General features: G+C 42.5%; 1 protein-coding gene across 3 annotated transcripts in view; it reads right to left on the bottom strand.

Moving 5' to 3' along the window:
• slco5a1 (solute carrier organic anion transporter family member 5A1) overlaps positions 1–25,240 on the bottom strand; it is a 35,872-nt gene extending 10,632 nt beyond the window's left edge. Inside the window, exons 1-5 of one of the 3 annotated variants that reach the window (XM_026179497.1) lie at positions 25,128–25,240; positions 23,150–24,632; positions 6,779–6,911; positions 6,458–6,678; positions 716–880 (exon numbers count right to left, since the gene is read on the bottom strand). In XM_026179497.1, coding sequence (XP_026035282.1) covers positions 716–880; positions 6,458–6,678; positions 6,779–6,911; positions 23,150–24,110 — 1,480 coding nt within the window. In that variant the 5' untranslated portion in view covers positions 24,111–24,632; positions 25,128–25,240. Of the gene's footprint in view, positions 1–715; positions 881–6,457; positions 6,679–6,778; positions 6,912–10,420; positions 10,476–11,031; positions 11,133–23,149; positions 24,633–25,127 lie in introns of those variants that run through there. The other 2 variants (XM_026179498.1, XM_026179499.1) reach the window with 2 other exon arrangements.
• Positions 25,241–25,986: the final 746 nt, after the last annotated feature.

Raw genomic sequence — 25,986 nt, 5'->3', positions numbered from 1 at the left:
ACCATCATCACATCCTGGCAGCTTGGCATCATTTGAGTAGTCATGGCAACTGCACCACCCGTTTGCCCTTACCCCTTGTATCCTGGCAACAGGCAGACGAGAAGAGGCGACGGTATTGTGTGTATATGTGAGAGTCTAAAAATGACCATATGTTAGCCAGCAGTATTCTTGGACACACACACAGACACACACACAAATACCCACACCTTCATGACTTCAAAGACATAATTAAGTTTTTAATCAGTCCTTAGCGTAGTAATCCTGATACCAGATTAGTTGTGCATTAATACCGCTGGCTTAGACGCGACTGAAGGATTAGACCGGTTCTTTGTGAACCCTACGTATGTGGTGCACAAATCGTAGGCAGGGTGGAGGGTCCTGTGAGTGTGTATGTGTGGTTGTGCATATCAGAGAGACCAAGCTATGATGAATGTCGCCTGCAGAGACTTGTGTGTTACAGTCATGAGATGTAATGGAAGATTATCACTGAATGAAATCCAGCAGGACTCAAAGAGTCATAGCGATGTGTGCACGTGGAGAGGTGAGAACAAATGTGAGCTTAAGTCAGTACAGACTGAATCGACGGCTATTTTCTGATTGTAGAAAACAAAACCGACATAAGTACCATTAATAAAGTGAACCATCTGCCACAGCTTTTTCACTGGCAGCTAGTAGCAACATATTCACACCTACGAGTAAAGAAAGTCACACTCACCTGTGTATATGCTAGCATTGGAGGCAGGGATACCAAACTGTGACTCAATAAACTTGGGAATGAAGGTGATGAAGGCGGTGACAATGGCACACTCTGCTGTGTAGGACAGGCTGACGAACAGAAAGGTCATGTTGCTGAGGATCCTCAGTGCTGCCTTGGGAAGGTCTGAGGAGCGACACAAGACAAGACGGAGCAGCTCATTACCTTCGCGCTGTAATTAACGCGCAATCAATTTCTTAATTTGGCTCTCACTCTCTCCCACACACACTCTACAATCGGAAGAATCGTTGCAAGAAGAGTTGTAATTGAGAAAAGCCAAAACGAGCCCTAAGTAGTATCAGCCTTAGGTAATGTCAGAGTAAACAACACTTAAACGTCTACGAAACTCACTCAAATATTGTTAAATACAAAGATGCACTCAGCCTCGTCTCATTAGTCCGGGTAATTATTCTTGTTTCACGCACGACTGCAGAAGAAAAAGACAGTAAACAAACATGCAGATGTTCCGCGATTTCTGTGGAAAACGCTTTCTTTTTATAAATGAGCACAATTTAACCATTCATGCTGCCCTCTTAATTATCTCCCTTCATTATTTAGTTGTGCCTACATATCGCTTTGAGCTTCAGGGGTTTCACGAAGCCACCGGCATGTTTGCCATACAGTGCAAACATGCGGATCATGTGCCTCTGTGCTGCGTGCACAAAACCAACCAACCAATCTCTGCATTTACAGCCTGAATACTGTCATCCTTGGTTTATCATGACAAGGGCATTTATGTCTGCTTGAGGGCAGTGTCCATATGATTTGGTCCCCATGATGAAAACACCCCCCCTTAATTCTGTCACTCGGTAGTCATGTGGTCTAACTGCAAATGTGCATTACTGTTACCGGGCAGAACTGAGCTCCTTGTCTTTCCTATGGAGTCCAGTACATTGGTCATACTGGCTGAGAAATAGCAGCAAAGAAAAGTGGACCGAAATGTTTTTATTGATTCAAAGATAAATATCTGGTGACAATAAAAAAAAAAAATGTTTGGAGCAAGTAAGGATTCAGGTACTCATACATAAACAAGCAGGGCAGATGGTTGCTGTCAAGACAAAACAAATGTGAGACTTCCATTTGAATCACTAATCAACTCCCTGCTACTAGCCTTTAATAGTCCCAGGAAATGTTTTTAAAAAATGTTTTTTATCCCAATGCAATTATGCAGTTATGTCAAAAATGCATCTCTGCATATATCTTATATACAGACATTAATGTGTGCAGGAATGATCTGGAACGACAATCCAGCACCTTTAATTAATGATCTATTAAATCTGATAGGCGGGTTACCATACTGCCAGCATAACACCGTCAAATGAGTTCATAATTTATGATGACAGAGAAATCCTTTTCATTAAATGAGAAAATAAAGACATCCCACTCACTGCTATGCCCGGAACACATTCTGTTTTCTTCTCACTCCTGTAAACCGTTCATGGTGCAAATGTAAAGTTGCGGTCAGAGCTACAGAAGAGAAGCGAATATTATCAACAACAACAATTTTTTGTTTAGGGTGGGTTAAGTTGGAGATCATTTAAAATGAAAGTTAAGAATTGAAGTACACTCATTTTGTCTCATTCAAACTTTGCATAAAAATACTGTAGGACACTACTAAGCAGTTTAATGCAGGCTAAACTGGTTAGTTTACAGTGTTGTGGTGAAGTTTACAGTCAGGACTTCATGTTGGACTGCTACGGAGCAGACGTGGTGTTCGTGGTCAATATTAGCTTACATCAAAGGTAGCAGACATTAATTTGTATTTCAAATGATGTTGATTAGATTCACTTGCTACCTTTTATAATACTTTCATGGTATTAAAGGGTTGGAAAAATCAGTGATATAAGTTGTGAAACATCGATATGTATCTTGTTGAATTTAGCTGACTAAACACACAAAGAGCAGCAAAGGTCAGCTGACCACAACCTCACAAAAGCAAGATTTTTTTAAGTAATTCTGTTCCAGATTTGACCCCTAAAATTGGGTTTCAGATTTTAATCCCTGCTTATATCTTATAAAAAGATATCAGATCAGAGGAGATGGAAATATACAGTCTCTGCCAGGGATGGCTCCCTGGTTTCCCTGTTTTCACGACATATTCAGGACATTATTTCGGTCTTCTGTATATTTTATGTGTCTAAACCTTGTGTAAGATAAGCTTTCCTTGAATGTGCTTGTAAGAGGTACAAGGTCACTGGCGCATATGGACTTCTCCATCTCAGCACAGCTAAGGTATACAATTTCAGGAACAGTTTGACAGAATGAGGATCTCTGCAATCCACAGGGACCTCAGATTCAAGCTACTGCTTCTCTATAACTACTATCCATGTAGTTTGGATGTTTGATGTGCCGTAGAACGCCCGGAACGTGCTGCAGAATCTACAGCTCCAAAGTCACCTTGAGCTGGAGCAAATCATCCTTTAAGAGTCTGTAGGGTTTCCTTTGATTATAACACTTATAACAAGAGACAAAGTGAATAGAAAGAAAAATAAATTTGGGAAAATTTCTTTTTTTCTTTTTTTTTTACTATTCAGAGGAAACACAAAGAGTCAGAAAACATCCAACCAACTTTAAGAAGTCAGGTCACAAATATGTCAGTAAAGCTTCTTTATTCAAATGAGAGAAAAAAATCATTAGATTATAATGACAGCCTTATATTTTAATCATGAAAATCTTGCTCTTGCCGCTCAGCCTTTCTTCCATCTCTACAGTCTTTTTCTCTCAGTATGAGTGTGTGTGTGGTCTGATCAGTCACATCTGGGCACAAAAGCGAGAATTGGAAAACCTTTTAGCTGGAGGTGGCTCGCCTACCCTCTGCGCAACTGGCATCTCCAGTCTCTCCCTGCTAGTGTGTATGTGTGTCCAGGGATTTTAAACACAAAAGGTTTTACAGCCATGCGGCTCTCACGAGGGCTTCTTCTGACTCACACGCCTCAAAAGCAAATACCACAAAGCAAAGCAGGAACAAAAGAAAGGGCAGAAAGAAAGTGATGTTGATTATTATCGCCTTTTATTAAAGGAGGTTATTAGGAAGCCGGCCAGTGTGACTAGATGACACGGTGCCTAGATATGAGAATAGCAGTCTCAGTACTAATGCAACTGATCTTGTTGTAGGCGGGGAAATATTAGCAGCATCTGTCAGCATTATCCCAGATCAAATGGTAGGAAAAGGAAAGTGACGCTAATTATTTCATTCCTGGGAGGCGTGCTGTAACGCTGTCTGCAGGGGGACAGATGGTGAGTCCTGCTGGCATCTACAGCAGCTGCTCCCTCAATCACACAGACCACTGGCTCACAAGAGTTGCCACATTTGCTTTTCTATTAGGATTTATTTGACGACACCGTCAAATTGTGTCATCTATTTGATCAAGCCAACCAACAAGGTTGAAACACACAGACACGTTAAGCGTCGTTAATAGTCGCGTGTCACATTTCGTGTTGGTTAAAGATATAGAACGACAATTTACCGCAGTTAGTAATACAATGCACCGACCCCTATATCATTTTAGCTTTGAGTCGTTGCGCGCTACAGTATTTAAAACTGATTTGAGAGGGTATAAATGCAAAACGCATATTTTGACATGAAATGACTCTATTCTTCAGACGGATGCTGACGTTTGGAGCTAAGAACTGAGTCTTGAAATCCGTTTTATCCTGTGAGAGGAATAAATGCCAGCTGAAATACCTGTGTGTGTATTTCACAGCATGCCAAGGTAATAAATCACATATTGAAACATGGCTGTAATACACAGTATGTGTCAGCAGTTTTTTTTATCCATAATGACAACATTTCCATGGGGAACTGCATTCACGCAGCAGTAGACCAAGGCCTGGAATTTCCCATAATCAAGAGTTTGTCACTGTGATGTGTAAAAAAAAATCAGTGTTAGCATTTTTCAGGGTTTGCTTATGATGTGAAGGGCACAACAAAAAAAAAAGAAAAAAGATAGCTACTTCACAGCAGCATATCTTTCGCAGAAAGTGCTGAATTCGGGCTATGGACAAACAAGCACACCTCAATTGAAGGACATGCACAGTATTGTAATACATTCCAGATCCAAACACTGAACCTCCCGAGTCTGCGAAATTGGCCACAGTTTGCACAACAGCCCAAAACATTGTGCTGAGACAAATAAAACAGCCGGAGAGCTAGCTGTGGGCTGATGAAGCTATAACGCATTCATCATCATTCCAGCACGGGTGCGTCTCTCTGAGACGAAATCCTGTTCCGAATGCTCCGACGTACACACGGGGATTCATTTATAAGCGTGCAGAAACCTTAAATGCGTGTTCAAATTTACAGCTGTGATTTTCACATATGCGAACGTGCACTCCTCTGCAGTTCAGTCTGTCTAGTCCTGTGTGTGGAAATGTGACTGAACTCTCTTGAGAGCTCATTTAAAAGAGAGAGCGAAAGAGAGAGTGAGAGAGCTGTCTGACTGAGAGCAAAAATTGCACAAGAGGTAACTGGGAAACACTAGAGCAGGACTCAGCTAGAGGCTCTTCCAGGGAAAGCCGGGAGATTCCTGGGGCATCTGGCTCAGAGATGACATAAACTAGAATCACCACTTTGTAGCTGGACGCCTCCAAAAACCAGTCCGGTTGCAGTTTGCAATCACGTCTGTCTAGAGTCTAGACCGATATGTGATTTGTTGTGAAGGAGGAATTCATTGGGCGGGTCTTTAAAAAAAAAATTAAAAAAAAAAATCACATTTTTAACAGCACATTTTTCATTTTTTAGGGTGGTGCAAAAACCACAATCCAGTCCCTCCCAGTTCATCCTGAGTACAAGAAAACGTTTGTGTCAGATGTAATGAAAATAATCCAGGTGCACATGAAACATCAACAACCACAAGAATGGAACACATAAGAAGCTACAGCAACCTTGACCTTTGACCACAAAAATGCATTGCTTTGATATTACATTGATCACTGAAGTCGAACCAGTTCATCCTTAAGTGCGAGTAATCTTTGGTGGCAAAATGAACTGATGGACTGCACGACGATGATAATCATGATTATCATCATGATGATCAACACTGATTTTAATGACCAAAAAAGGAGCACCGCTTTCACTTTTGCTACATTCCTTTTAAATTTGTGCCAACTTGTGTTTGTACCTGTGCCAAACATTTGAATTTTCTTATAAATCTGTCTTTTAACTCAACCAGCTCAACCAGGCTAGTGTAGGAAGCTTCAAGCAGCACAGTGCAGGGAACAGCTGCGATCAGCACATGCAGGCACCTGGTCGGTCCTAATTTAAGGAGTGCTTAATTTGCTTTTGCTTTGTGTTTTAATTGGCAGAGCATGTATTTTAAAATGGAGCTCATTTCATTGCAGGAAGCCAAAATTGTGACTATGATTAAAATTAAGTTCACTGTGCAGCCATACTGTCCTGTGTGTGACCTTTAGACATGTTTACTGTTTATTTACTAAAGTTAATAGAACCTAAAGTCCACTAACACTTCCAAGGTTTGCTGCTTCATTAGGCATCTATGTAGACACGCTCTTCCATCACTAATCGATAACATCTTTAAAGGAGAGTTCAGTGAACCTTGCACTACAGTATAAAATGACTAATCCCAGTCATTGATTGAATTAAAGGCTGTTTGGACATCAGTAGCTCATGGGTCCTTTGTGTAAGGTACCTAGAGATCCATCTATAAGGAATACTTAGTGAAAATAATGTTATCTGTTCCTCACCTTTAATATCCTTTCCAAAGCCCATGGAGGAGGAAACATTTTGGCTTTTGCTATTGGACTTTTCCTTCATCACGTCATCATCACTGGACACGTCACCCGGTGAGCCAATCTTCTTCTTCTTCCTCTTCTTTTTGTGGCGTGGCGGCAGCTTTTTAGGGAAGGCAAACATGGGGAAGATGACCAGAAGCATAGCTATGGCACACAAGAGAAAACCACTCCACCTGAAAGGAAAAGAAAAATGAAAGTTTTATAAAGATATCTGAGAAAATACATGATCATATCACAGGACAGCTGGCACGAGGAAACGAGCTTCATATTTACCAGTTTCCAACAAACCGAGGATCATTCTGGTCTATGTTGACAACAGTCTTGGGGTCAACATAAAAACCGATAAGGACGCCTCCAAGCAGGTAGCCAGCTGCGGGTCCAAGGGCTCCCATCACATACATGATGGCTAGAAGAGGCACAGACAGAACAGTCAGAAGTCTGCAAAACAAACATTTTGCAGCTTTCATTAAACATTATCAGGTATTTGCAAGTTTTGATGAGTGTGAAGCCTGCAGCCAGCAAAGCCTACAAATTTCCACATTAATGCTTAATGACCGACTGTTCCCAGCAACTGACTGCATCAGACCTGGAGGAGCTGTTCGTTACATCACATTCATTATATATCTTAAACACCTGCACTGAGATCAGTGGAAACTGCGCACCTACACCTCAGGTAATTTCTCACAGCTCATAAAGCATCTGAGGAAAAACAAAACAAAAACAAAAACAAAGGTCTCACGATGACCTGTAGCTCTGACACACCAGCAGACCTTGTGTGGTTGAAACATTAACTCACCGAGGTCTAAGACCATCAGTTAGAGAGCCAATCATGCACCGTCTCTTTGTTTCAGGAAGAGGAAAACTCATTAAAGTTAGTTGGACAAGTGGAAAAACCTCCTGTGGACATCCAGCAGACATTTACCAGTCAGAATGAGGGGGCAAAACTTTCTATAATTACACCTGGAACACTGCTGCTAGCACTTAATAATTACTGTGTGTGTGTGTGTGTGTGTGTGTGTGTGTGTGTGTGTGTGTGTGTGTGTGTGTGTGTGTGTGTGTGTGTGTGTGTGGTTGAAAATGTTGCCGTGAATGACAAAATTCATACCCACATGTAGACTTTGCAGTTAGAGATCAAAATAGCTACAACCCATATGCTTCTGTTGCTCGTCTCCCACACACACACACACACACACACACACACACACACACACCCCTACCGAAATGCTCAGATTTGTTGATTTGCGTCTCTGAACTGTGTGTTCACACATGCTGGTGTTTGCTGTTTGTGACAGAGCCTGTGTTTAGCAGGAGAGGCAGCAGGTGCGCCGTGTGTCCACACCAGCACCCAAAATATCAAATCTATCTCTGAGACCAAATGAACGCGTCTTCTCAGCCAGATTACATAACACGCACGCACGCACACACATTATCCACCATGTAAGCTCGCCTTTGTCAGAATGGAAACTCAAACACCATTTCATCCCAGTCTGTTTAACCAAATGTTTCAGCTGCCGTGCCAACATATTTTCATCCAAGCACTTTGGGTGTTGTTGGACATCGTTTCCTCTGTGGATTTTGGCCAGTAAAGTAGCAAAAAAAAAAAAGAAAAAAAAAAAGCGTATTTCTAAAGCCCAAATCCTCATCAAAACTTAATTAAATCAAGGCTCCCTTAAATAAAAGCACTGAGTAAAAGAAGAGAGGAAAACATTGCTCAACAGCCTCCTCTTGCCAACCTAAAGCAGACATTCACTAACAGTAACACACTTTTGTAAGCGCAAGATGTAAGACAGCAATTCTCTGCGCTCAAAGTTTCTATATAAAAATATATTTTTTAAAAATGTAATGAAAACAAACAACCTATACACATCTAAAAAAACACATATATTAAAATGTATAACCAAGTTGTGGGTGAGCCTGGAGATCTGTTAAGTTTTATTCCAATAAAATCTACATGAACTGAAGAATTTCCTCTCCAGACACCTAAAGCTTCTCCTGCCTTTTTCTCCCTTTATCACGTTTGATCTTTTTAACTCATTTCACTTTGCCGTTTCTCATATCCTGCTGCCCGGAGAGTCGATTCATTGCCGCAGTCAAAGCATTTACACAGTGCAACAGGATATTAGCACCTGGAGACAATAAACAGTTCATTACAGTTGGCAGGGACAATAAGAGGTCTTATTGTGCCTTGGCTTTTGTGAAATTAAAAATGTCTCACAAAAACCACACATGAATTCTGGGAAATGTAGTGGAGTTTAAAGACAAGGGTGAATGTGTAGGTAAACGCCATTTTATAGATTGCTGCAGATTCAAATGATCTGCCCCCGTCACGATCCTCCCTCATAGTCGCACTGATTCATCTGCTGATCCATATTACAGGCTGATCTTCTTCTTCACTAAATATCAGTATCTGACTTAAAAACTTCCTATCAGACAGACTCTAAATGTCACTATCAAGTACTGTAAGCTTGACAAACTTGAAGCAAACAAAGATTGGGTTGCAAAGCATTAATTAACCCATTTTCCAAATTTCAAATATCCAAGAAAAGAAAATCCACAAATCATCTTTTTATTCACTGCCCATTACATTAGTCAATAAACTATATCTGTTACATGGAAATACAGACAACTGTAATCTGTAGGTAGCTTCCATTAGCAATCTTTCTCGGTATAAGGGTATAGCTAAATAACTAGTTATAGTTCCAGTGTCTCATAGACCTTTCTATTGTCCCAAATATAACACATCACAGTGTAGACACCTTCTGGCTTGAGTCACAAATACACCAGGTGCATCCAACCAGCATGTTGTCATGCAAAAGTTAAGCACCAAGCATGGTCCTTTGATTGCCCTCCAAACTCAATCCTCGTCATACGTAGGGGTCCGGGTTAGGACGGCCATATTTTATCCCCTTTGGTGGGGGATTGTGTCTGTCCTGCTACTCCATCTATCACGTTAACGCCGTTGTGCCTGACTGAAGGACAAAGGGCGGGTCATAAACTGTACCTTTGTCGTTGCCCTATCCTGCCCACTTGGCATAGAGCCGAGATAGTTTAGATCAGCAGGTTGGGATGAAGGGATTGGAGGGCCACATCCGGCCTGAAGGGCGACCGGGGCACAGGCATCGGATTGAGAAATATGCTGGCACAGCAGCAGCGCTCCATCAAAGACACACACACAACACATGCTGCGGTGGCAGACGTCAGTGGACTGCAGGGGTGCATGCCAATGAGGAACGCATGGCGCCCACAGGCTCATTTCACTGAATTACACAATGGACCTTCACCAGTGGCACCTGAAGGACAACATATTAAGACTTGATGTGGCTTTCTACACGTGTAGAGGCACCGCGTTAGGAGCGCTGCATTGCAGTTACTGGTTTATCACTCTTAGGTTAAACAAAGTCTAAATCATCCACGTGGTTATTCAGTTTGACTTTCATGTAGGCTGAGGTAACGGCTCAGCCTTCATGGTTTCTAGGCCTCAAAAGATATAAACTGAGAATGTAGTCACACCGCATACATGTTAAGATACACAAACAGAATCCATCTGAGCCACATAATCTCAGGAAACACAATCACCCCAGCACCAAAAACAGCTCAACAAGAAGCACACAGTTTCAATTACAACTCAGTGACTTCACCGGCATCCAAGGTCAGCTCTCCCTGCATCTTAAAAACATTAACTCTAATGTGCATTCACCCGCAAGTGTGAAAGGAGGGAGGCAAGGTGCATTAAGGGTAAGAGTGAGGTTAGGGTTTTAAACGGCTTCACTGACACCAATTTAGCAGTTCAGCTCCAGTGTTTGTGATGGATGGACACAGCAGTGTCAGGCAGAGGAGAAGAAAGGAGATTTACTCAACAATAATCCAGAAAGAGAAAGGCAGTAAAGCAAGAAACCGTTTTATTTGTCTACCAACCAGTCAAGCAGGAGTTTACACCCATGTCCGTCCAGACTTGTAGTGCATGCAGAGGCTGCGAAGGAATTTAATAAGAAGGTATTAAGCATATGTATGTCAATGCAAAAAGAAAAACGCAAAATAAAAGAAGATGATTCTGCAGAAAAGTAAACAATGCTTCAAAAATCAGTGTTGCTGTAAAAAAGTTACAAATTCTAAAACGCTGGGGCAAGGTAGGCGCCTAAGATTACTTCTGCCAGTTCAGTATCTGACCAAATGTGATGTATGGTCACAATATGTGAGACAGAGAGTGAGAATAAAGAGCGAACATCAAGAAACAGAAGGAGCGCAAAAGAAAAAAAAAGAAGAAGCTTGGGTGCAGTCTGCGGTGACTGATCCTGCTGTGTAACTGAGTGATAAAGCTTGCTCAGCAGCATCCCTCTTACATCTAACCTTCAGGGACCAGTTTTGCTCTGTTGTCTCCGCTCTGCCTCCTCCACACTGCCGGTTCCTTTGTATTCACGAGCAGCAGTGACTCATTCACAGCTCGTAGGAATGAATGAAGGCCAAAGAGAAAAAGAAGAATGAATTGAAAGAATTGGTGAGATGATTTTCACTGCACTCGGTCTTACTGCGTTTCAGCTTTTACGGCGTCATCTTTGGTAGTCACCAAGGCACCCGAAGCTGCTTGAATAGCTAGATGACAAGAACGGACTTTCATCCATAAAAATGCAATGGCTTCTAGTGACCTTCCACCCCCACGACCTCTCCTGACCTCGTGTTCTCCTCACCAATGAGACTCAGCCAGAGCAGCAGAGGATGCAGAGCCACAGGACCTGATGAGAAAGCACATTGCGGCTAATGAAGCAGCTCCCTGGTGGTCAAACTAATTAGCGCAGATTAATGATTTGATTTAAGCACATTGACGAAATAAAAAGGACAAGGCTTGCATCGTCAGTGAGGTCAAAAGGTCGCACAGCTCCACACAGCCACATATACAAAACCAAACTCCATGCAGCGACGTTTACGTGCAGCCAAAGTAAAAATCTCATTTGTTTTTCGGGAATTTATTTCTCTCCAGTGACTGTCCTGCAATAAAGGCTGTAGAGGTATGAGCCTCGCTCTGTAATCCTTCTCTTTCCAGCTCTCTGGCTGCAAAGCTTCGTTTCAATGAATTATGTAGCGCTCCACCTGGCCATTAGCCTACACCGCTCAGTCAGCCTCTAAACAAGCCCGGGAATGGATAGCAGGCAGCAGGCAGCAAGCGAACGACCTTGGGTTCGTATTCAGCGCGTTACGTGGGAGCTGCCGATTCTCTAAAAAAGATGCAATCACGTTGTCTCGTGAGCGTTACTTGAGCTTTGCCACGTTGATTTATGTGGCACTATACATCACACGTTAACTATTCACTCTAGCCTAGGATAACAACTGAGCCTCAGAATGAGTTATTCTACTTTATTTAATAACATCTACTTTATGCGATATGGCAGCACAGAATTTTGATTTGCTGCTCTGTGGAGTTCCTAAAGCTCTTTGGAAAGTGTAGTAGCTGTTTTTTGTGGGGTTTTTGATAGATGATCTATGCGGCGTCTGCTGTTCGAAAAAGAGCCACAGAAGGGAAACGCCGCTCTATGTATCCCTGTATTATGGGGATCAGTTCAGTCATGTGACCTCTCCAACCCCGAGAGACAAGAGGAGGAAAAAAACACAATGAAATAGGGGAATGGCGGCATTGTCATGACAACTTGCTGACATAGCAGTGTCTTCTTACAAGTCCTAACCTTACAGTTTCACCCAAAGGGCACACATACACGAACAGAGTGAGGCCAGTGGGGCAGACTGCTTTAATATGCATGAGTTATTTATATGATACACACATACACAAAAAGGCATACATCTCTAAGTCCATTTATTATGTGTTGATGATGTTTTTCAGGATGGATGTGGTCCCAATTATAATGAAGTACACATTCGTCGTCACAGACTTGAAGGATGAGTTGCCTCTGCAAGACCGTGCATGTGTTTAGCCCCAAGTGAATAATGGGGGGAAAGTTCTCTATACATACTTGTACAACTGCTTCCAGTCAGATAAGAACATTCAGGGAGGAGAATTAAATGGAAATCAAGAGACATGCATGAACAGATAGAGAAAATGCGATGGAGTACTGGCAGTGGAAATGCATGAGAATAAGGCATGAAAGGAAAAAAAAAAAGCTGAAAGCAACATAAGCACAACTGAGCCGACTATTACTAACTGATTACATTTAATACACTTGCACATTCACTGTGTTAGTAATATGAAATGATAAAGGAATGCCTTGTACTGCCAGCTCCTAGTTTCGGCAACCAAAACAGACTGACTACTTATTAAAGTCAAACACTGTCGAGCAGCCGGCAGATACCGTATCTGAGATAACAACATAAATCTGCGTGGGACACCCAAACAAAGCACAGCCTCATTTAATTGCATAGCTATACAGAACATTAAATCTGGACTAGTTTAATGATGCAAATCAGATCTATTAATACACATATCCATCTTTATATTTAAGGAATAGTAGGAATAGTGCTGGCACTCTATAAATGTTCTAGATAAAGTGAATGAAAACATGCTGAACAAGCAAGACTTTTCGATTTTCTTTATGAGATTTACACCTTTTTAAACTGCGTTTTCATTTGAATTTACATTCAGGTGTCGAAAGCGGTGAAGATCTTAATGGATTAAATGGGGAAAACTTTGATCTAGCAGTACAGCAGCACAGCCGGGTACAGACCCAGACCAAAGTCTTTACCGGGAACCCTTCTGAACTGCACAATCAAAGCAGTTCAGAAGGAAATCAACATTCAGGCCACCCGTTAGACTTCTGTACCACTTTACCTCCAGGCATTCCTGTGGAAGCCCCTTAAGCAGAGACATGACAAGTCACAAGGAGCACTAAGAACTTGATCAGCATCTCAAGCCTGCCTGTCTCCTCCATCCTCTTCTACGTTCTGTTTCTGTACAACAAACTATGAATGTTTTTGCCTAATCCAGCTGTGAAAAATGCTGGTAATATGGTATATTATTGATGCCTCCAGTGTAAGACACAATAAAGGCAAGTGCAGGCCCATTCATAAATATTGCATGTTGCAGTCAAGTGGCACAAGTTGCGTCACTTTGAAACTGTGTTCTCTGTTATTACGTGTTATACCACAGCACTTTGCTGTGTAGGGTGCAGGAAAAATTCTAAATGTAATGAATTTTTCATGAAAGCTGCTCCATGCAGGGGTTCCCCAAGCTCACTTGGCAAAATCAAATATTTAGAAAACGAGAGGGGGGAAAAAAAGAACGAAAGGGGTTTTCTCTATTTTTAGCTGCTCCTCGGCTGCAGCAGAGAGCCTGAGGTACAGTAGTCAGCCAGTGAGGCAACACTTCAACCAGCCATGTATGCATACACATTTATCTGTTTATTTGAATTAGCATAAAGAAAAACATCCTAAAAGATGGGAATAAAAGATATTAACTGTTTTAATCAGACTGTCAGCAACGTCCAAAAAGAAATAGTGGTTCCAGCATGCCACTGCTCTCCAGTGGGAGCCGATCCACCCACACACAGCTTCACGCTAGCGTGCATTAGTTGCGTCACAGACCCAGTCTGACACCAAATGACCATTTTCTGCTGATTCCATTGCTGGCCTAAGGCTTCTAGTCCTGCACTGGCAGCAAAAGTCCTCAAATCTGCTGCTGCTGATCTAAAAAAATAAATAAATAAAAGAATCCACTCAAGGGGATGAAGCGATGAGAGAGCACAGCTGAAAAAGAACGCATGGGTAGGGTAAAAAGAAAGAAAAATCTCAAAATCATCTGGGAACATGACAAACCCAGCAAGCAACGCACATCAGGACTCAGCTCAGCTGCCCGCTCTTCCGTGATGTATTAAAATGTGTGAGTGGGCCTCGAATGCAAATCTGCCCTGTGTAAGATTTTAAGTTTAAGTAACGCATGGGAAAACAAATCTGCTTAAGTAGGATTTCCTCTCTTAGAACCACTTTCCATTTACTGTATTGCTGTTATTTATGGGTGAGAAATGTGTACCGTGTATTTTTTTTGCCACCCTCCCTTCAGTAAAACATGAAAAACAAAAGCAAACCCTGCATTAAGCAGTGTATAATTACATATATGCAGTTAATTATTACTTATAAGTAAGCCATGACGTATTTACTTTAACTGTGACGCTGCAGCAGCTGCAAGGGTGTTTTTGTGAACACTGTTACAACTGAAAATCTTTCTTCTTCACAATCTGCCCTTGTGACAAGCCAATGAAAGCAACACGGTTCTCTTTAAATGGCTTAGTGATGAAATGTCATTCAGAGGCACACGGGCTCAAGAGAAACGGATTAATTCCACTGCGTCTCCTCCCTTTTTTTATTTCTTTACTTTACTTCACTTACTCTCAGAAGTCTTTCGCGTGCTGCCACGTTTAGCAAATCCTTTTACTTAGCAGCCTAATCCATCATCATCTTTGGATTCTCCTCTTAATCCATCGTTCTTTGTGACTTCTCGTGCATTCACTTTACAAGATTTGAACAGAAAGTAGACAACTTTTTGTTTATCCAAGACTAAATGTTTATGGTTAATAAGTGAAGAGGTTTCTCTAAAAAGGTAAAGAAACATTCAGATCAACACCTTGTAAAAAAATTGCAACAAAAATGTATGTGATTTAGGAGATTAATGGTATAATTAAAGCCTGTGCTGTGACTTTGTGAATCATCACATAGAGAAACTTTTGAGCAGAGCTGTAGCATTTAAGGACATTTGAGGAGACCTTTACAGTACCTTCCTTTCATTTCTTCCCTGCCAACAGGAACATACTGGGGAGGGGTCCCAGATCCAGCCTGAAACACAACAAGCTGTGTGTTTGCCTGTGCATAGATAATGTTCCAACATTTGAGAGGGTGGCAAATAATCTTTCAGCTGATGAGTGGCCATGAATGAGGCATCTGGGGGCTGAGGGTAGAACCACATTACACTCGGTGAAGCTGTGAATTCATTACAGCAGCGAGTTAGGTTTTCAGTGTGCCACAAGCTGGCACCTGCAGCTTTTCAGTTTCTGTAAATGACAGACATGGCACACTAATCTGCTCCATGGCTCTAAAGCTATGCCCAGAATTTATTTGGCATCCTCAATACATCCTCCACTAGGACTATTACTTCTGCTACTCTTTTAAACCACAAAAATGTTCATTCCAACTCAAGAGCTCATTTTTTTAAAAAAAGAAAAAGTTGTGTTCATACTCAAACTGACGTTTCTAGTTAAAAATTTCCCCTTTATGACTTGGAAATTAATCACACACACTAAGCTAATTCTTAAACAAAAAAAAAAGAAAAAGAAAATCCTGCTGTTTTCATTCCTGTAGGTGTGCTTTGCAATTCACAGCCATGTAAGAACTCCTGAGACAATTTGATTTCTGGGTATCTTGAAGGATGACAGGCGATCTAATGATCTCCTAACAGGGTGAATATAATCAACACAGGAGAGCACGACGAGAGGATGTGAAGATTACATAGCACAGCCATGCTTTATTCAGATTTCATTAATTTGGTGTTACGCAAGTAAGAAAAGGACTGTGCTCTGCAGCAGTGCCTCCTACACACTGTGGCAGGAGAGTATGAAGCCATACTTGACGTTGAGGATGAGACTTTTCTGCCCTGCATTTTTTTTTCTTTTTTTGTAAGTGTAAGCTTGTAGGAAAAACAAGTGTACAAGCCTTCTGCGAATACTTATCCACACTACCAGCCACCCCCCCAAAAGCCCTCAATTCTAACCCACACCCCAACTGCAGGTGCACACTCACATTCATATATGTGTACTCCCCCTCCCCCAGGCAAGCATCCTGCCAGCTCTCAACAGCTGCTCTCTCCAGGGTCACACCTGGAGCCTACCAACTCCTTAAAACTAGGTACACCCCCCCACACATGTAAACAGAAACAAAAGTGTGAAAAATGAACATTTTCGTAGCATAAAGTGTCTGTGCTAAGCAGAGGGATCCTCCGTTGTACCTGTACACCTTCCCAACCCACTAACCTCGCCACAAAGAGCAAACTCAGCTGCTGCCAACATCTGAGGACGACGCTTGTCAAAACACTGCTTCTTCAGTGAACTGTATCACAGTTGCATGTGTAGCCTAATAGTCCGTGTTGCATAATGCACGACCAGATTAATGCTACATTTACAAGCTAAACAGAGCCTGGCAGCATCGCTGCGAAAGACAGGTGAAAGCGTACAGCTAAATTCACCCTTGTCATCTGTGCGGCTGTCAGGCAACGTTTTTGGTCATAATGCCTTATTTTTTTGGCGCTTCCTGAAAGGCGCGTCATTGTGCACAGTGCGTCCAATGGGGTTAGGTCAGAGAGCGTTTAAAGACATCCATCTCATCCCACAGAGCAGCTCCGGGAAGCTCAACACAGGATTTATGTCCATTTATAAACCATTATAAAAATAAATCACTTCTTGTGAAGAGAAAAAAAAAAAAAAAAAAGATCTGCTGGGCATCTGTATGGACAACAGCAACAGAAATATTTTCATAAACAGAACTTTTTTTGTTCTCCACATGTTCTTGCACTTATGTAAATCCCATTAGCACTTCTCCCTCCAGCCACCCTCCCTCGCTCACTCTCCATCTGAGCAGCACAGGGGTCAAGAAGAACAATAGCCAGTCTACCGCTAAGAGAGCACAACACTGGAATGGAGTGAGATTTTTTTTTCTCCCTCGTCTCTGTAGCAAAGCAACACTCTTAAAACACCCTGAAGCCTGCATCAACATGGAGATTGGACTGCGCAGAGGAGGTAGCATGCACAAGAAGGAGAGGAGGAAATGCAATTTAACTTGATGTGGTTGTACGGTGTCTGGCTGGTGTAACCCTGCGATCCCAAGAGAAAAGCCACTTACGTGGAAACCCAAAGCAGCTCTATCAGACAATGCGTCTTTCCGAGAACATGGCGTGTGCTAGCAGCAGTACTCTCTGTTCTGATGGCCATCGCAGGATATACTGCACCCCTGGTAGCAAACATCTGGCAATTATTGACGCCAATTCATTTCCGGACCGGACAAAACAGGCAACGGAAGGCCATGTTTCTCATCACGGTTATGATTAGCTTAACAGCAGAAAATACACAGAAATTATTTTGAGGGTTTTCATCCAGCAGCGATGAAAAGGAAGTGGCTACTTGCAGTTTTTAAGCAATAAAACACTTTCAGAAGGATCTGACAGCTGAGTGGAGCAAAGCTATCCATATAAAAAGCTAAAGAAGTTGGGGTGAGGGATGATGGGTAACTTGTAACGGTGAAAATGTTTTTAGCAACTAAATATTCCAGAATAAACTATCATTAAATAGCAAGGTTGCAATCCTGTTTAAGTCAGCTTTCAATTTAGCCCCTACAAAGAAGTGGTGACAAAGGAAAAGCTTACTGCCTACTGCAGATTAATAATTAGGTATAAGTTAGATCCAGTCCTAAACAAGTTAAATAGCAAATGCGATACAGATAATCACTCTATTGAGGTGTCTATTAATTATGTTATACCCATAACACGGTCTTGTTTTCTACCACCAGTGTTCCCAATCCTCGACAGTGTTTCTGTGCTCTGAGAGTTTAACTACACCAAAAAGTCTTCTGAGAATTTATTTTTAATTTGATTTCCAAAAAGAAGTCAGGGATCAGTGAGGATGTGGTGGAACAACATGCACCAAAGAGGCTGCAAGAACAAAGCAAGCATTTCTTTCCCGCATAGCTGAAAACAAAAGGACTTCTAGCATTCTTCATATCACAAAAAACTCTGCTGGCATTTCCCCAGGAACCTTCCCACACTGTCAAAACAACCGGCCACCACACTGAAAAACAGCCACTGGTCAATGAGGTTAAGCAATAAATACAACACACTACAATTGCTGCGGTTAAAAACTTCCACCACTGGAGACAAATTATTATGCTCACATGAACCTTTTTTTTTTTTACATCACTTCTCTTCTTGATGCACACACTGTCATCAGTAGCACAGCCACGCAGAGGTCAGTCGTTCACAGGCGTGTCATAGTAACAGTAGTAGTCCCACAGAAAGGTCGCCTGCTCCTGAGTAACCCTGCATGGCCAGTGTGGCATAATTTAAACCCTCCATGAGGACGGCAATGAAACGAGACCAGTCTTCTTTCTATATGTGTGCCAGCTTCTGACAGATCAATGTGTACCCTAAACTGATCCTGAAACCTGAGCCCGTCAGCCCAGAGGGGCAGAGAGGAGCGGGGAGAAGGCGGGGTCTCTGGGGACTTCACTGTTTGCCTGACTATGTGCACAACCTGCATTTGCTTTGGCTGCTGCTAAGCAGACCAGGACACACAATTTAATGAAACTGACTGAGTGAGCAGAAAAAGGGACGTACCAGGTCCACGAGTGATAATCCTACATCAAAAAAATAAATACATAAACACAGTGAGGTTTAAACTGTAAACTTAACAGTCCATTCCTCTGTTGCCTCTCTAAGCTGCAGTACATGCACGCACTGCAGGAGAAAAGTCTGAGAGCAACTGTTCTTTCTAAATCTGTCAGAAAACACACCCCTTGTGTCCATGTGAGCATGTGTCTGTGTGTCAGCGTGCAGACAGCACTGCTGTTTAGGCCTCTCTTCATAAACTGGGCATCGCCTCCTTCATTTCCTATTCATCCTCCAGAGGCTTGATGCATGGTTTCCATGAGTACCTAATAAAAAATTAATAACTCAAAAACACCAATAATGGAAACTGGGATGGAAGTTTCAGAGAGACCTCTGCACTGCAAACTACAGTACTTAATGCAGAGGCCGTGAGGATGACAGCTAGGAGGAATCAATTAACCTTATCCTGTATGTAAAGCAGGTAGCTAGCTACAAGCGCCAGAGACAGCAACGTCTAGACACTGAAAGGTTATTAAAGAACAACAGAGCATAAACAAAAGGTTTTAATATCAGTGTTTTCTGTTTATTTTATTATAAATTTAGCTCAAGCACGCCATTTGAAAGTTACTGTGGAATGCAGAAGGCAGTAAAATCAAACCCAGCATCTCAAGTTATTCCATGTCAATTACACCTTCTCTGCATCATTAGCATGTAAATCACTGCGGTCATCAGTGGAGAGGGGAAAAAGACCCCATCTAATAAGCACAGGTTAAGCCACAGCCCAAAGGCTGGAGTGGAGGAAATATTCAAAGACAAACACGATTACTGATTAGTTCTATGGATCTCTTTGGAGACATTCATTTAAAAAAACAAACAAACAAAAACAACAATTTTCTCCTGTCTCCTTCCCCTTTAACCACAATTGGTCCTTCCTCCCTTCCCTTCTTGTTATAAGGGAGTTTTTCCTTCCCACTTTCGCCCAGTGCTTGCTCATAGGGATCATCTGATTGTTAAGGGTTTGTAGGGTCTTTACTTTTAACTATAAGGTGCTTTGAGGTAGTTTTACTTATAGAGAACAAGTCACAACAATAGCTGAGTAAACTGAACAGAAATAACAAGAACAAAAGTGTTTCAAATACATCTTTCTTTCATTCATCTATTGCAAATGATTATTCTGCCACACAACAGTACCCACTGCAACGAGCCACCATCACACAAATGAAGTGACTTCCCAGACAAACGTTCACCATAGTAACACCAAGAACGATATGCTGTAAATCTGTCTGAGTGAAAGAAGAGGAAAGACAAGAGGAAAGGTAGTAGCCCCTGTGTCCGTCCAAGTCATGTCTTTAGAAAACAGACGAGAGCGGCAAAACACACCATAAATGCTACACTGATGTCACCATTTGCTCTGAAAGTAGAGCAAAAAAGGTAAAGTTCAGACACCGTCCCTATTATATTACCCCAGAGATGTGGGCCGGAGTTGAGAAATGGAGTGATGGGCTCTGTGTACTCATGCAGACACAAAGACACGCATCAAATATACATCTCTCTTACACATGTGCATGCCTTTTCTCTCTCCAAGGACACCAGAAGTACCCTTCAACGTAAAGCATGTTGTCCTACAAAAGAGCAACTCCTCCCCTCTGAGGCAGAGCAAATTGAGATAGGGTTTACATTAATGGGTTTGAAGGGAGGAGAAAAGGGGAGGCTTCTTCTAGATGTGGGTTAGCCTATATTTTTACAAAATGATTTTCTGGGTGAAAACCTGCAGTCCTGCTGTAAGGTCTCTTCTCCTTCCTCTGTTCAGGTTATGTTTACACTCAAACTCACAAGAAAGCATGATAAGCCATCGCTGTCTAGACTCTGAAAGATAAGAGTTCTCAAAGTAGATACTACTGAAACTGCGTTACCATGGTTCTCTGGGGATCTACAATACAAATAACGTACATTTTTCCCCCGATTATCTGCTCCCTCTGACATGTCAGAACATGTCTGGTTTTCCAAACAATGCTTTACTGGAGTGAACAGATTATCCCTTTGTGAGCTCTCTCAAAATAGCCATCAAGGTCATCAGAGCAAGCGCTGCTTTTGATGGAAATCTGCACAAAGGGACGTCTTGAGCAGGACGACTCAGGGAGCATATTGAGCCCTAATGCATCTGCTGCGGAAATACCTTAGCAGGATGAAGGCGAAGCAAGTTGGTGTCTGAGACCGTTTGGGCCTTGTTTTTGTGGATGGTTCGATAGCTATGCTGCAATGAGTCGCTGTGATGAAGGGATCTGATCAATACTGGGTCTCGAGGGCAACAGTGCAGGCAGCAGAGCAGACCGATGCTCTGTAGGCTGCGCAATGCTGAAATAACTGGGCCAGCATCAGCAGCGTGGCTAATGATGTGAATTCATTTCAGTGGTAAAATAGGCACTAATTTCAAAAGTACTAGTAGTCAGCTGTCACTGAAACAGATGCTCATGCACACCGGTGAACATCTAATCAACGATTTCGATGACAAAAAGTGGACAAATCAAGTAAAACAGTCAGTGGTTCAAGAGTTTTGAACAGTTATACAAAACAACCATATATTCTCTGTATCTCTGAATGCTTGTTTTTATCTTTTATCTGATGGTTTTAGTGTAAAAAATCAAAAATGAAACGACTTTTTTGACCCTATGCGACCCATATCCGATCATGGTATGACAGTGTGAACGGCACAAATCCGATATTTTCAAATCCGATCGGAGTCACTTTCATATGTGGTACTGAATCCGATACATATCTGATGTTTTAGAAAGCGACTGCTGTTTGAACGGTCATGTCGCATTAAATCCGTCTTCTATGTCACTGACACAAGACAGACGCCAATTATCAGCGCCAGAGAAGCGCCTGATAAGACATCGCGAACACTTCCCGGCCATCCCGTGTAGATGTTAGTGAAACAGCTGGGAAGACAACGTTGGAGAAACGTGAACATTTTATTTGTACTGTATAATCTGCAGATTCTGACAGAAATCTGCAACTATCCTTTGAAGCACCGCTCCTCTCTAAAACAGCAATAAAGATAATTATTAGGCCATATGTAAATAACAAAATAACTTTATAACTTAAAGCAAAATTGGGAAACGTAAAGTCCGAAACAAGTCTTTATATTAAGGGCCATCAGTCAAACAATACTGGTTGGTCTGGGACTAAACAGAGCGCGTTGTGTGTGACGTCTTCTTTTGCGCATGCGGGCCGCTTTGAGGGTTCACACTAGAGCGCGTTTGCTGTCACATTTTATTTGTAGTGCGAACGAGCAGACAAAAAAAAAAAAAAAAAAAATCGGATTTGATCAAAAAATCGGATTTGAGCATTAAGACCTGCAGTGTGAACGTAGCCTTAGTGGCCGTCTCCAAGACTGAAGGGTGCCCCATGTCGCGGTAACCCAGCTACAGTGCACATATAGGATTACTACAGTCATAAGCTACTCCATGAGCTATTTAAAGTATGCGATACATCTACATAAATCCAATTAATCTGAGCAAACACATTAAGAGACGGGTAAAGCCCCGACACAGATAAATAAAAGGAAACCTGTGAAGAAGTACACATAAGAACAGAGAAAACAGTCTGCTAACACCTCGAACACAACCTTGTCTTTTCTGGCTTCTTCATGCACACACAAAACTTGGAGAAAACACGCACACACAGAGCCAGTTGTGGTCTATTAATCATAAGCAACCTAGTTCTGCTTCTTGGTACAGATTCATCTCTTGTGTGCCTCTGGCCCAAGGTTGACTTTGCAGTCTCTGTATTTACCTCAGCGTGGTGCAGAGGTCACATGGCGTAGAGGTTTAAATCAGAAGAACAGAGCATGAGAGTGGGGGATAAAATCTTGAGGTATAAACGCATGCATTGTAAAAATCACATGACCCAACAAATTAAAAAGCAGTCTTTTAAATCTCTCGAATTAGAAATTCATAACCTTTCCGCCTCGGACGTTCCCAACATCCAATCCATTAAGAAATGGAATGAAATAGGCTCGGGTAAGCGATGCTAATTGTGTTACAAACCACTGACTGTGTAACCCAGCGTCTCGGCATTCTTCCAGCCACACACCAGAGCTGCTCGGTTTAACTGTGAAGTTGCTCAAGTCGTAGAAAGCGGTCTGTAAGCTTTACAGATTTATTTATATAAATTCAGCCAGTCTGGGCTGAGCAAAACCAACTAAGTGCTTTAGTGTTGAAACATAATTCCTTGACTTTTTGCAAATGTCAGTCATAAGCAAGGAAAACAGAAGTGGATTAGAGGACGGAACAGATTTATCCTCTTCTGAATGCAGTGCCTCCTGTTCTGCTGCTACTTACCCAAATACAGAGATGCATTTTCTTTCTTCACATTGTCGTCCAGGTAGGTGGGTCCCAGGGTGTAGATTGGCGTTGACCCCATGCCCACGAGTATCTGGGCACAGATGAACAGTGCCACATACAGGTTGTGCTCATTGCCCTCCTGGTCGCGAGGGCACGATGCCACGTCCAGCAGTTCACGGCCGCTGTTGTTGCTGCTCTGACAAAGGCCTTCGTGGCCCGCTGAGGAGTTCATCTCTTGGATCTGGTAAGGTGGTGAGATGAAGTGGGGAAGGGAAAACAGCGCTGCGCCTACAGCGATAACAACACCCCCCACAGCCAGCCAGCGTGGCCTCTGACCTCTACCGCCGAAGTACGAGATGAAGACGACCACCAGCAAGCTGCCGATGTCGAAGCAGCTGACCAGCAGGCCGGACTCGGAGCTGCGCAGGCTGTAGCGCTTCTCAATGGTGGTGATGACGCTGCTCAGGTAGCCCGAGACCATCAGGGACTGGATGAAGGTCAAGTAGCACATGCAGAACAAGAAGCAGCGCGAGTCGCTCAGGATGACCTGCACATACCTTCTAGCTGGGATGCGGATAAGGCGGGTGATGGAGAATCCAAATTTTCTGCCACCGGAGCCTGTGGCCCTGTGGCCCTCCACAGGCAGGGAGCTGCTGAGCCCCACCATGCTGGACATAGAGGGGGAGAAGTCTGTTCTGGAGGAGGGGGATTCTTCCTGGCTGGAGTCTGGGGTTTTACGATGAAGCCCACAACTGTCCTCTAGGGCCACACAAGTGTGGGCTGTGCCGACCAGCCGAGGCTCGGCAGCCTTGCCACCCTGTTGACAAGGTTCATTCAGGATTGGTAGACTTTTGGACTTGAAGCAGTTCTCTGGCTCCATGTATTGGTCCTGGAGCTCACAGATCTCCAGAGACTCAGACATATCACTCCCAGTTTCATCATTGTCCAATGAAGCCATGGCGCAGCTGGAGTTTCAGCTTCAGTCGGCCCCTGGCTGCGCTGACAAGTCTGCCAGTCAGTAACTAGTGCCACATGAGGAAAGTGTAGAGCTGCTGCAGGGCTGTGTGCTGGAGAAAGGACTGCCCTGTCAGTGATACTGAGGCAGACTGAACTCCTCTAGTTATGTGCATGTTTTATTCCACATCCCCACTCACAGCAGCACCGCTCTGTCACAAGCAGCCTCCCTCAAAGCAAAACATCAGACTCCTAATATGCTTACAAGACACAAAACAATCCTGATAGCGGTAGCTCGACTGCACACGGAAAAACATCACCTTCTTGAACTAAAAACCTGAAGTCATCAACAGAGTTATCTGTTGACAACACATTTCCTAGAATGTAATCAACAACAAAAAGATGCTGTCACAATGATTTTCTTATCTAGGATCCCATGTTGATTTTGATTTTATGGCTCTTTGTTAGATGGCAAAATTGGTTCAAAGCTTCTGTTGTTTCCTTTGTTCCCTTGCTGTGCAGCATCCTAGAAAAAAAACAATACAAAAAAGGGGGGTTAAGAAAAACATAATTAAGTATAGCTACTTCCAAAGTGGATACATTCATACAGGCCTAAATACAAAATACAGCCCTTTCCTCTTATGTCAGTTTTATGTCTACACAGGATTATACCAGTCGCCTTGTAAAGCTTAACTGCTACACAGGACTGGAGAATATTTCATAACAAAAATTAAAAAAAAATAACCCACACTAGCAAACACTGGTGTCGAGCTGCCGAGGCGGTTAGGCAAAATAAAAACCCAGCTCTCCTTTGTCAAAACGAGAAATATAGCTAGAGAACAAAAGACCATGCTGTCCACAAACGTCTCAGTCATGACTTTGAAAAGAAATAAAACCCCCGATTCAACCGCAAGAGAAATATTACTGTGCTGAAGCTTAAAAGAAATCTGACCTCGAGGCTAAACGACAATTTAATATTTATTCTAACTTTAACGAAGGGCTCAGAGGCTGGAATACTCACACAGGACTGAGGGAGGTAGCCTGTTGTTCTACACGGAGCAGCCACACAGTGAATGAATCTGTGTGTGATGCGGAGGGGCTGCTACCGCTGGGGATGCTTTCAAATACGGTCGGAAATCATATAACGCAGAGTTTAGAGCCTGAAACAGTGCAGGAAAAAACTATTAAATGTTTTTAATTTTTCATAACAAAAACTCGTAAAATGGAAAACGCGCTAGAACTGCATGTTTGATATGACTATAAGCATTTTCTTGTTCGAAGTGTAAACTTAATTGAAGATTTACATGTTTTTAAAGGCCATAAGTGAAATTAGTGCTTTGTTTTTGAGTTCTGGGATATTGCAGTTCTCGGCCTGCGTCCTGCGGTTTTTCACCACGAACATTAATCGTAAGGCTGATTATCTTTTTCACAGTTTTCCAACTGTGACGGTAAAAATCCAACGCGGCTACAGCAATTTGAACGCCCCAGATTGTGGGGGTGAATTGTTTTTCCCACACCAGCCATACTGGGATTTGTAGTTTCTTTCCGTAAGCCCAACCTACGTCCATTTTTTTGCTTTATCGTAGAAATAATTGACTTCAGTAACGAAGGTACTTTCAGGCATAAACTACATCTGCTACTCAAGTAAATTCTCCGAAATTTAATTTTCTTTCTCTTAACTTAAATTGCACTGACACTGTGACTCCATGTACCAGCATGCTTGTCAGTCCATATGGTCACTGGTTTAGTGCACTACGTCATGTGGACAGCTGGGACCCTTGCTGACATAGCAGTGATTGACTGGGATTGACAATGGCCTCTGAGCTTGCCACACTCTCTGAAGCCATAAATTTAAAGCAACATCAAGCGTAGTCATTTCA

Source organism: Astatotilapia calliptera, chromosome 9 (assembly GCF_900246225.1).
Source record: "Astatotilapia calliptera chromosome 9, fAstCal1.2, whole genome shotgun sequence".
Taxonomy (NCBI): domain Eukaryota; kingdom Metazoa; phylum Chordata; class Actinopteri; order Cichliformes; family Cichlidae; genus Astatotilapia; species Astatotilapia calliptera.
The sequence above is the reverse complement of the archived record's forward strand: the minus strand, read 5'-3'. Positions and strand labels throughout refer to the sequence as shown.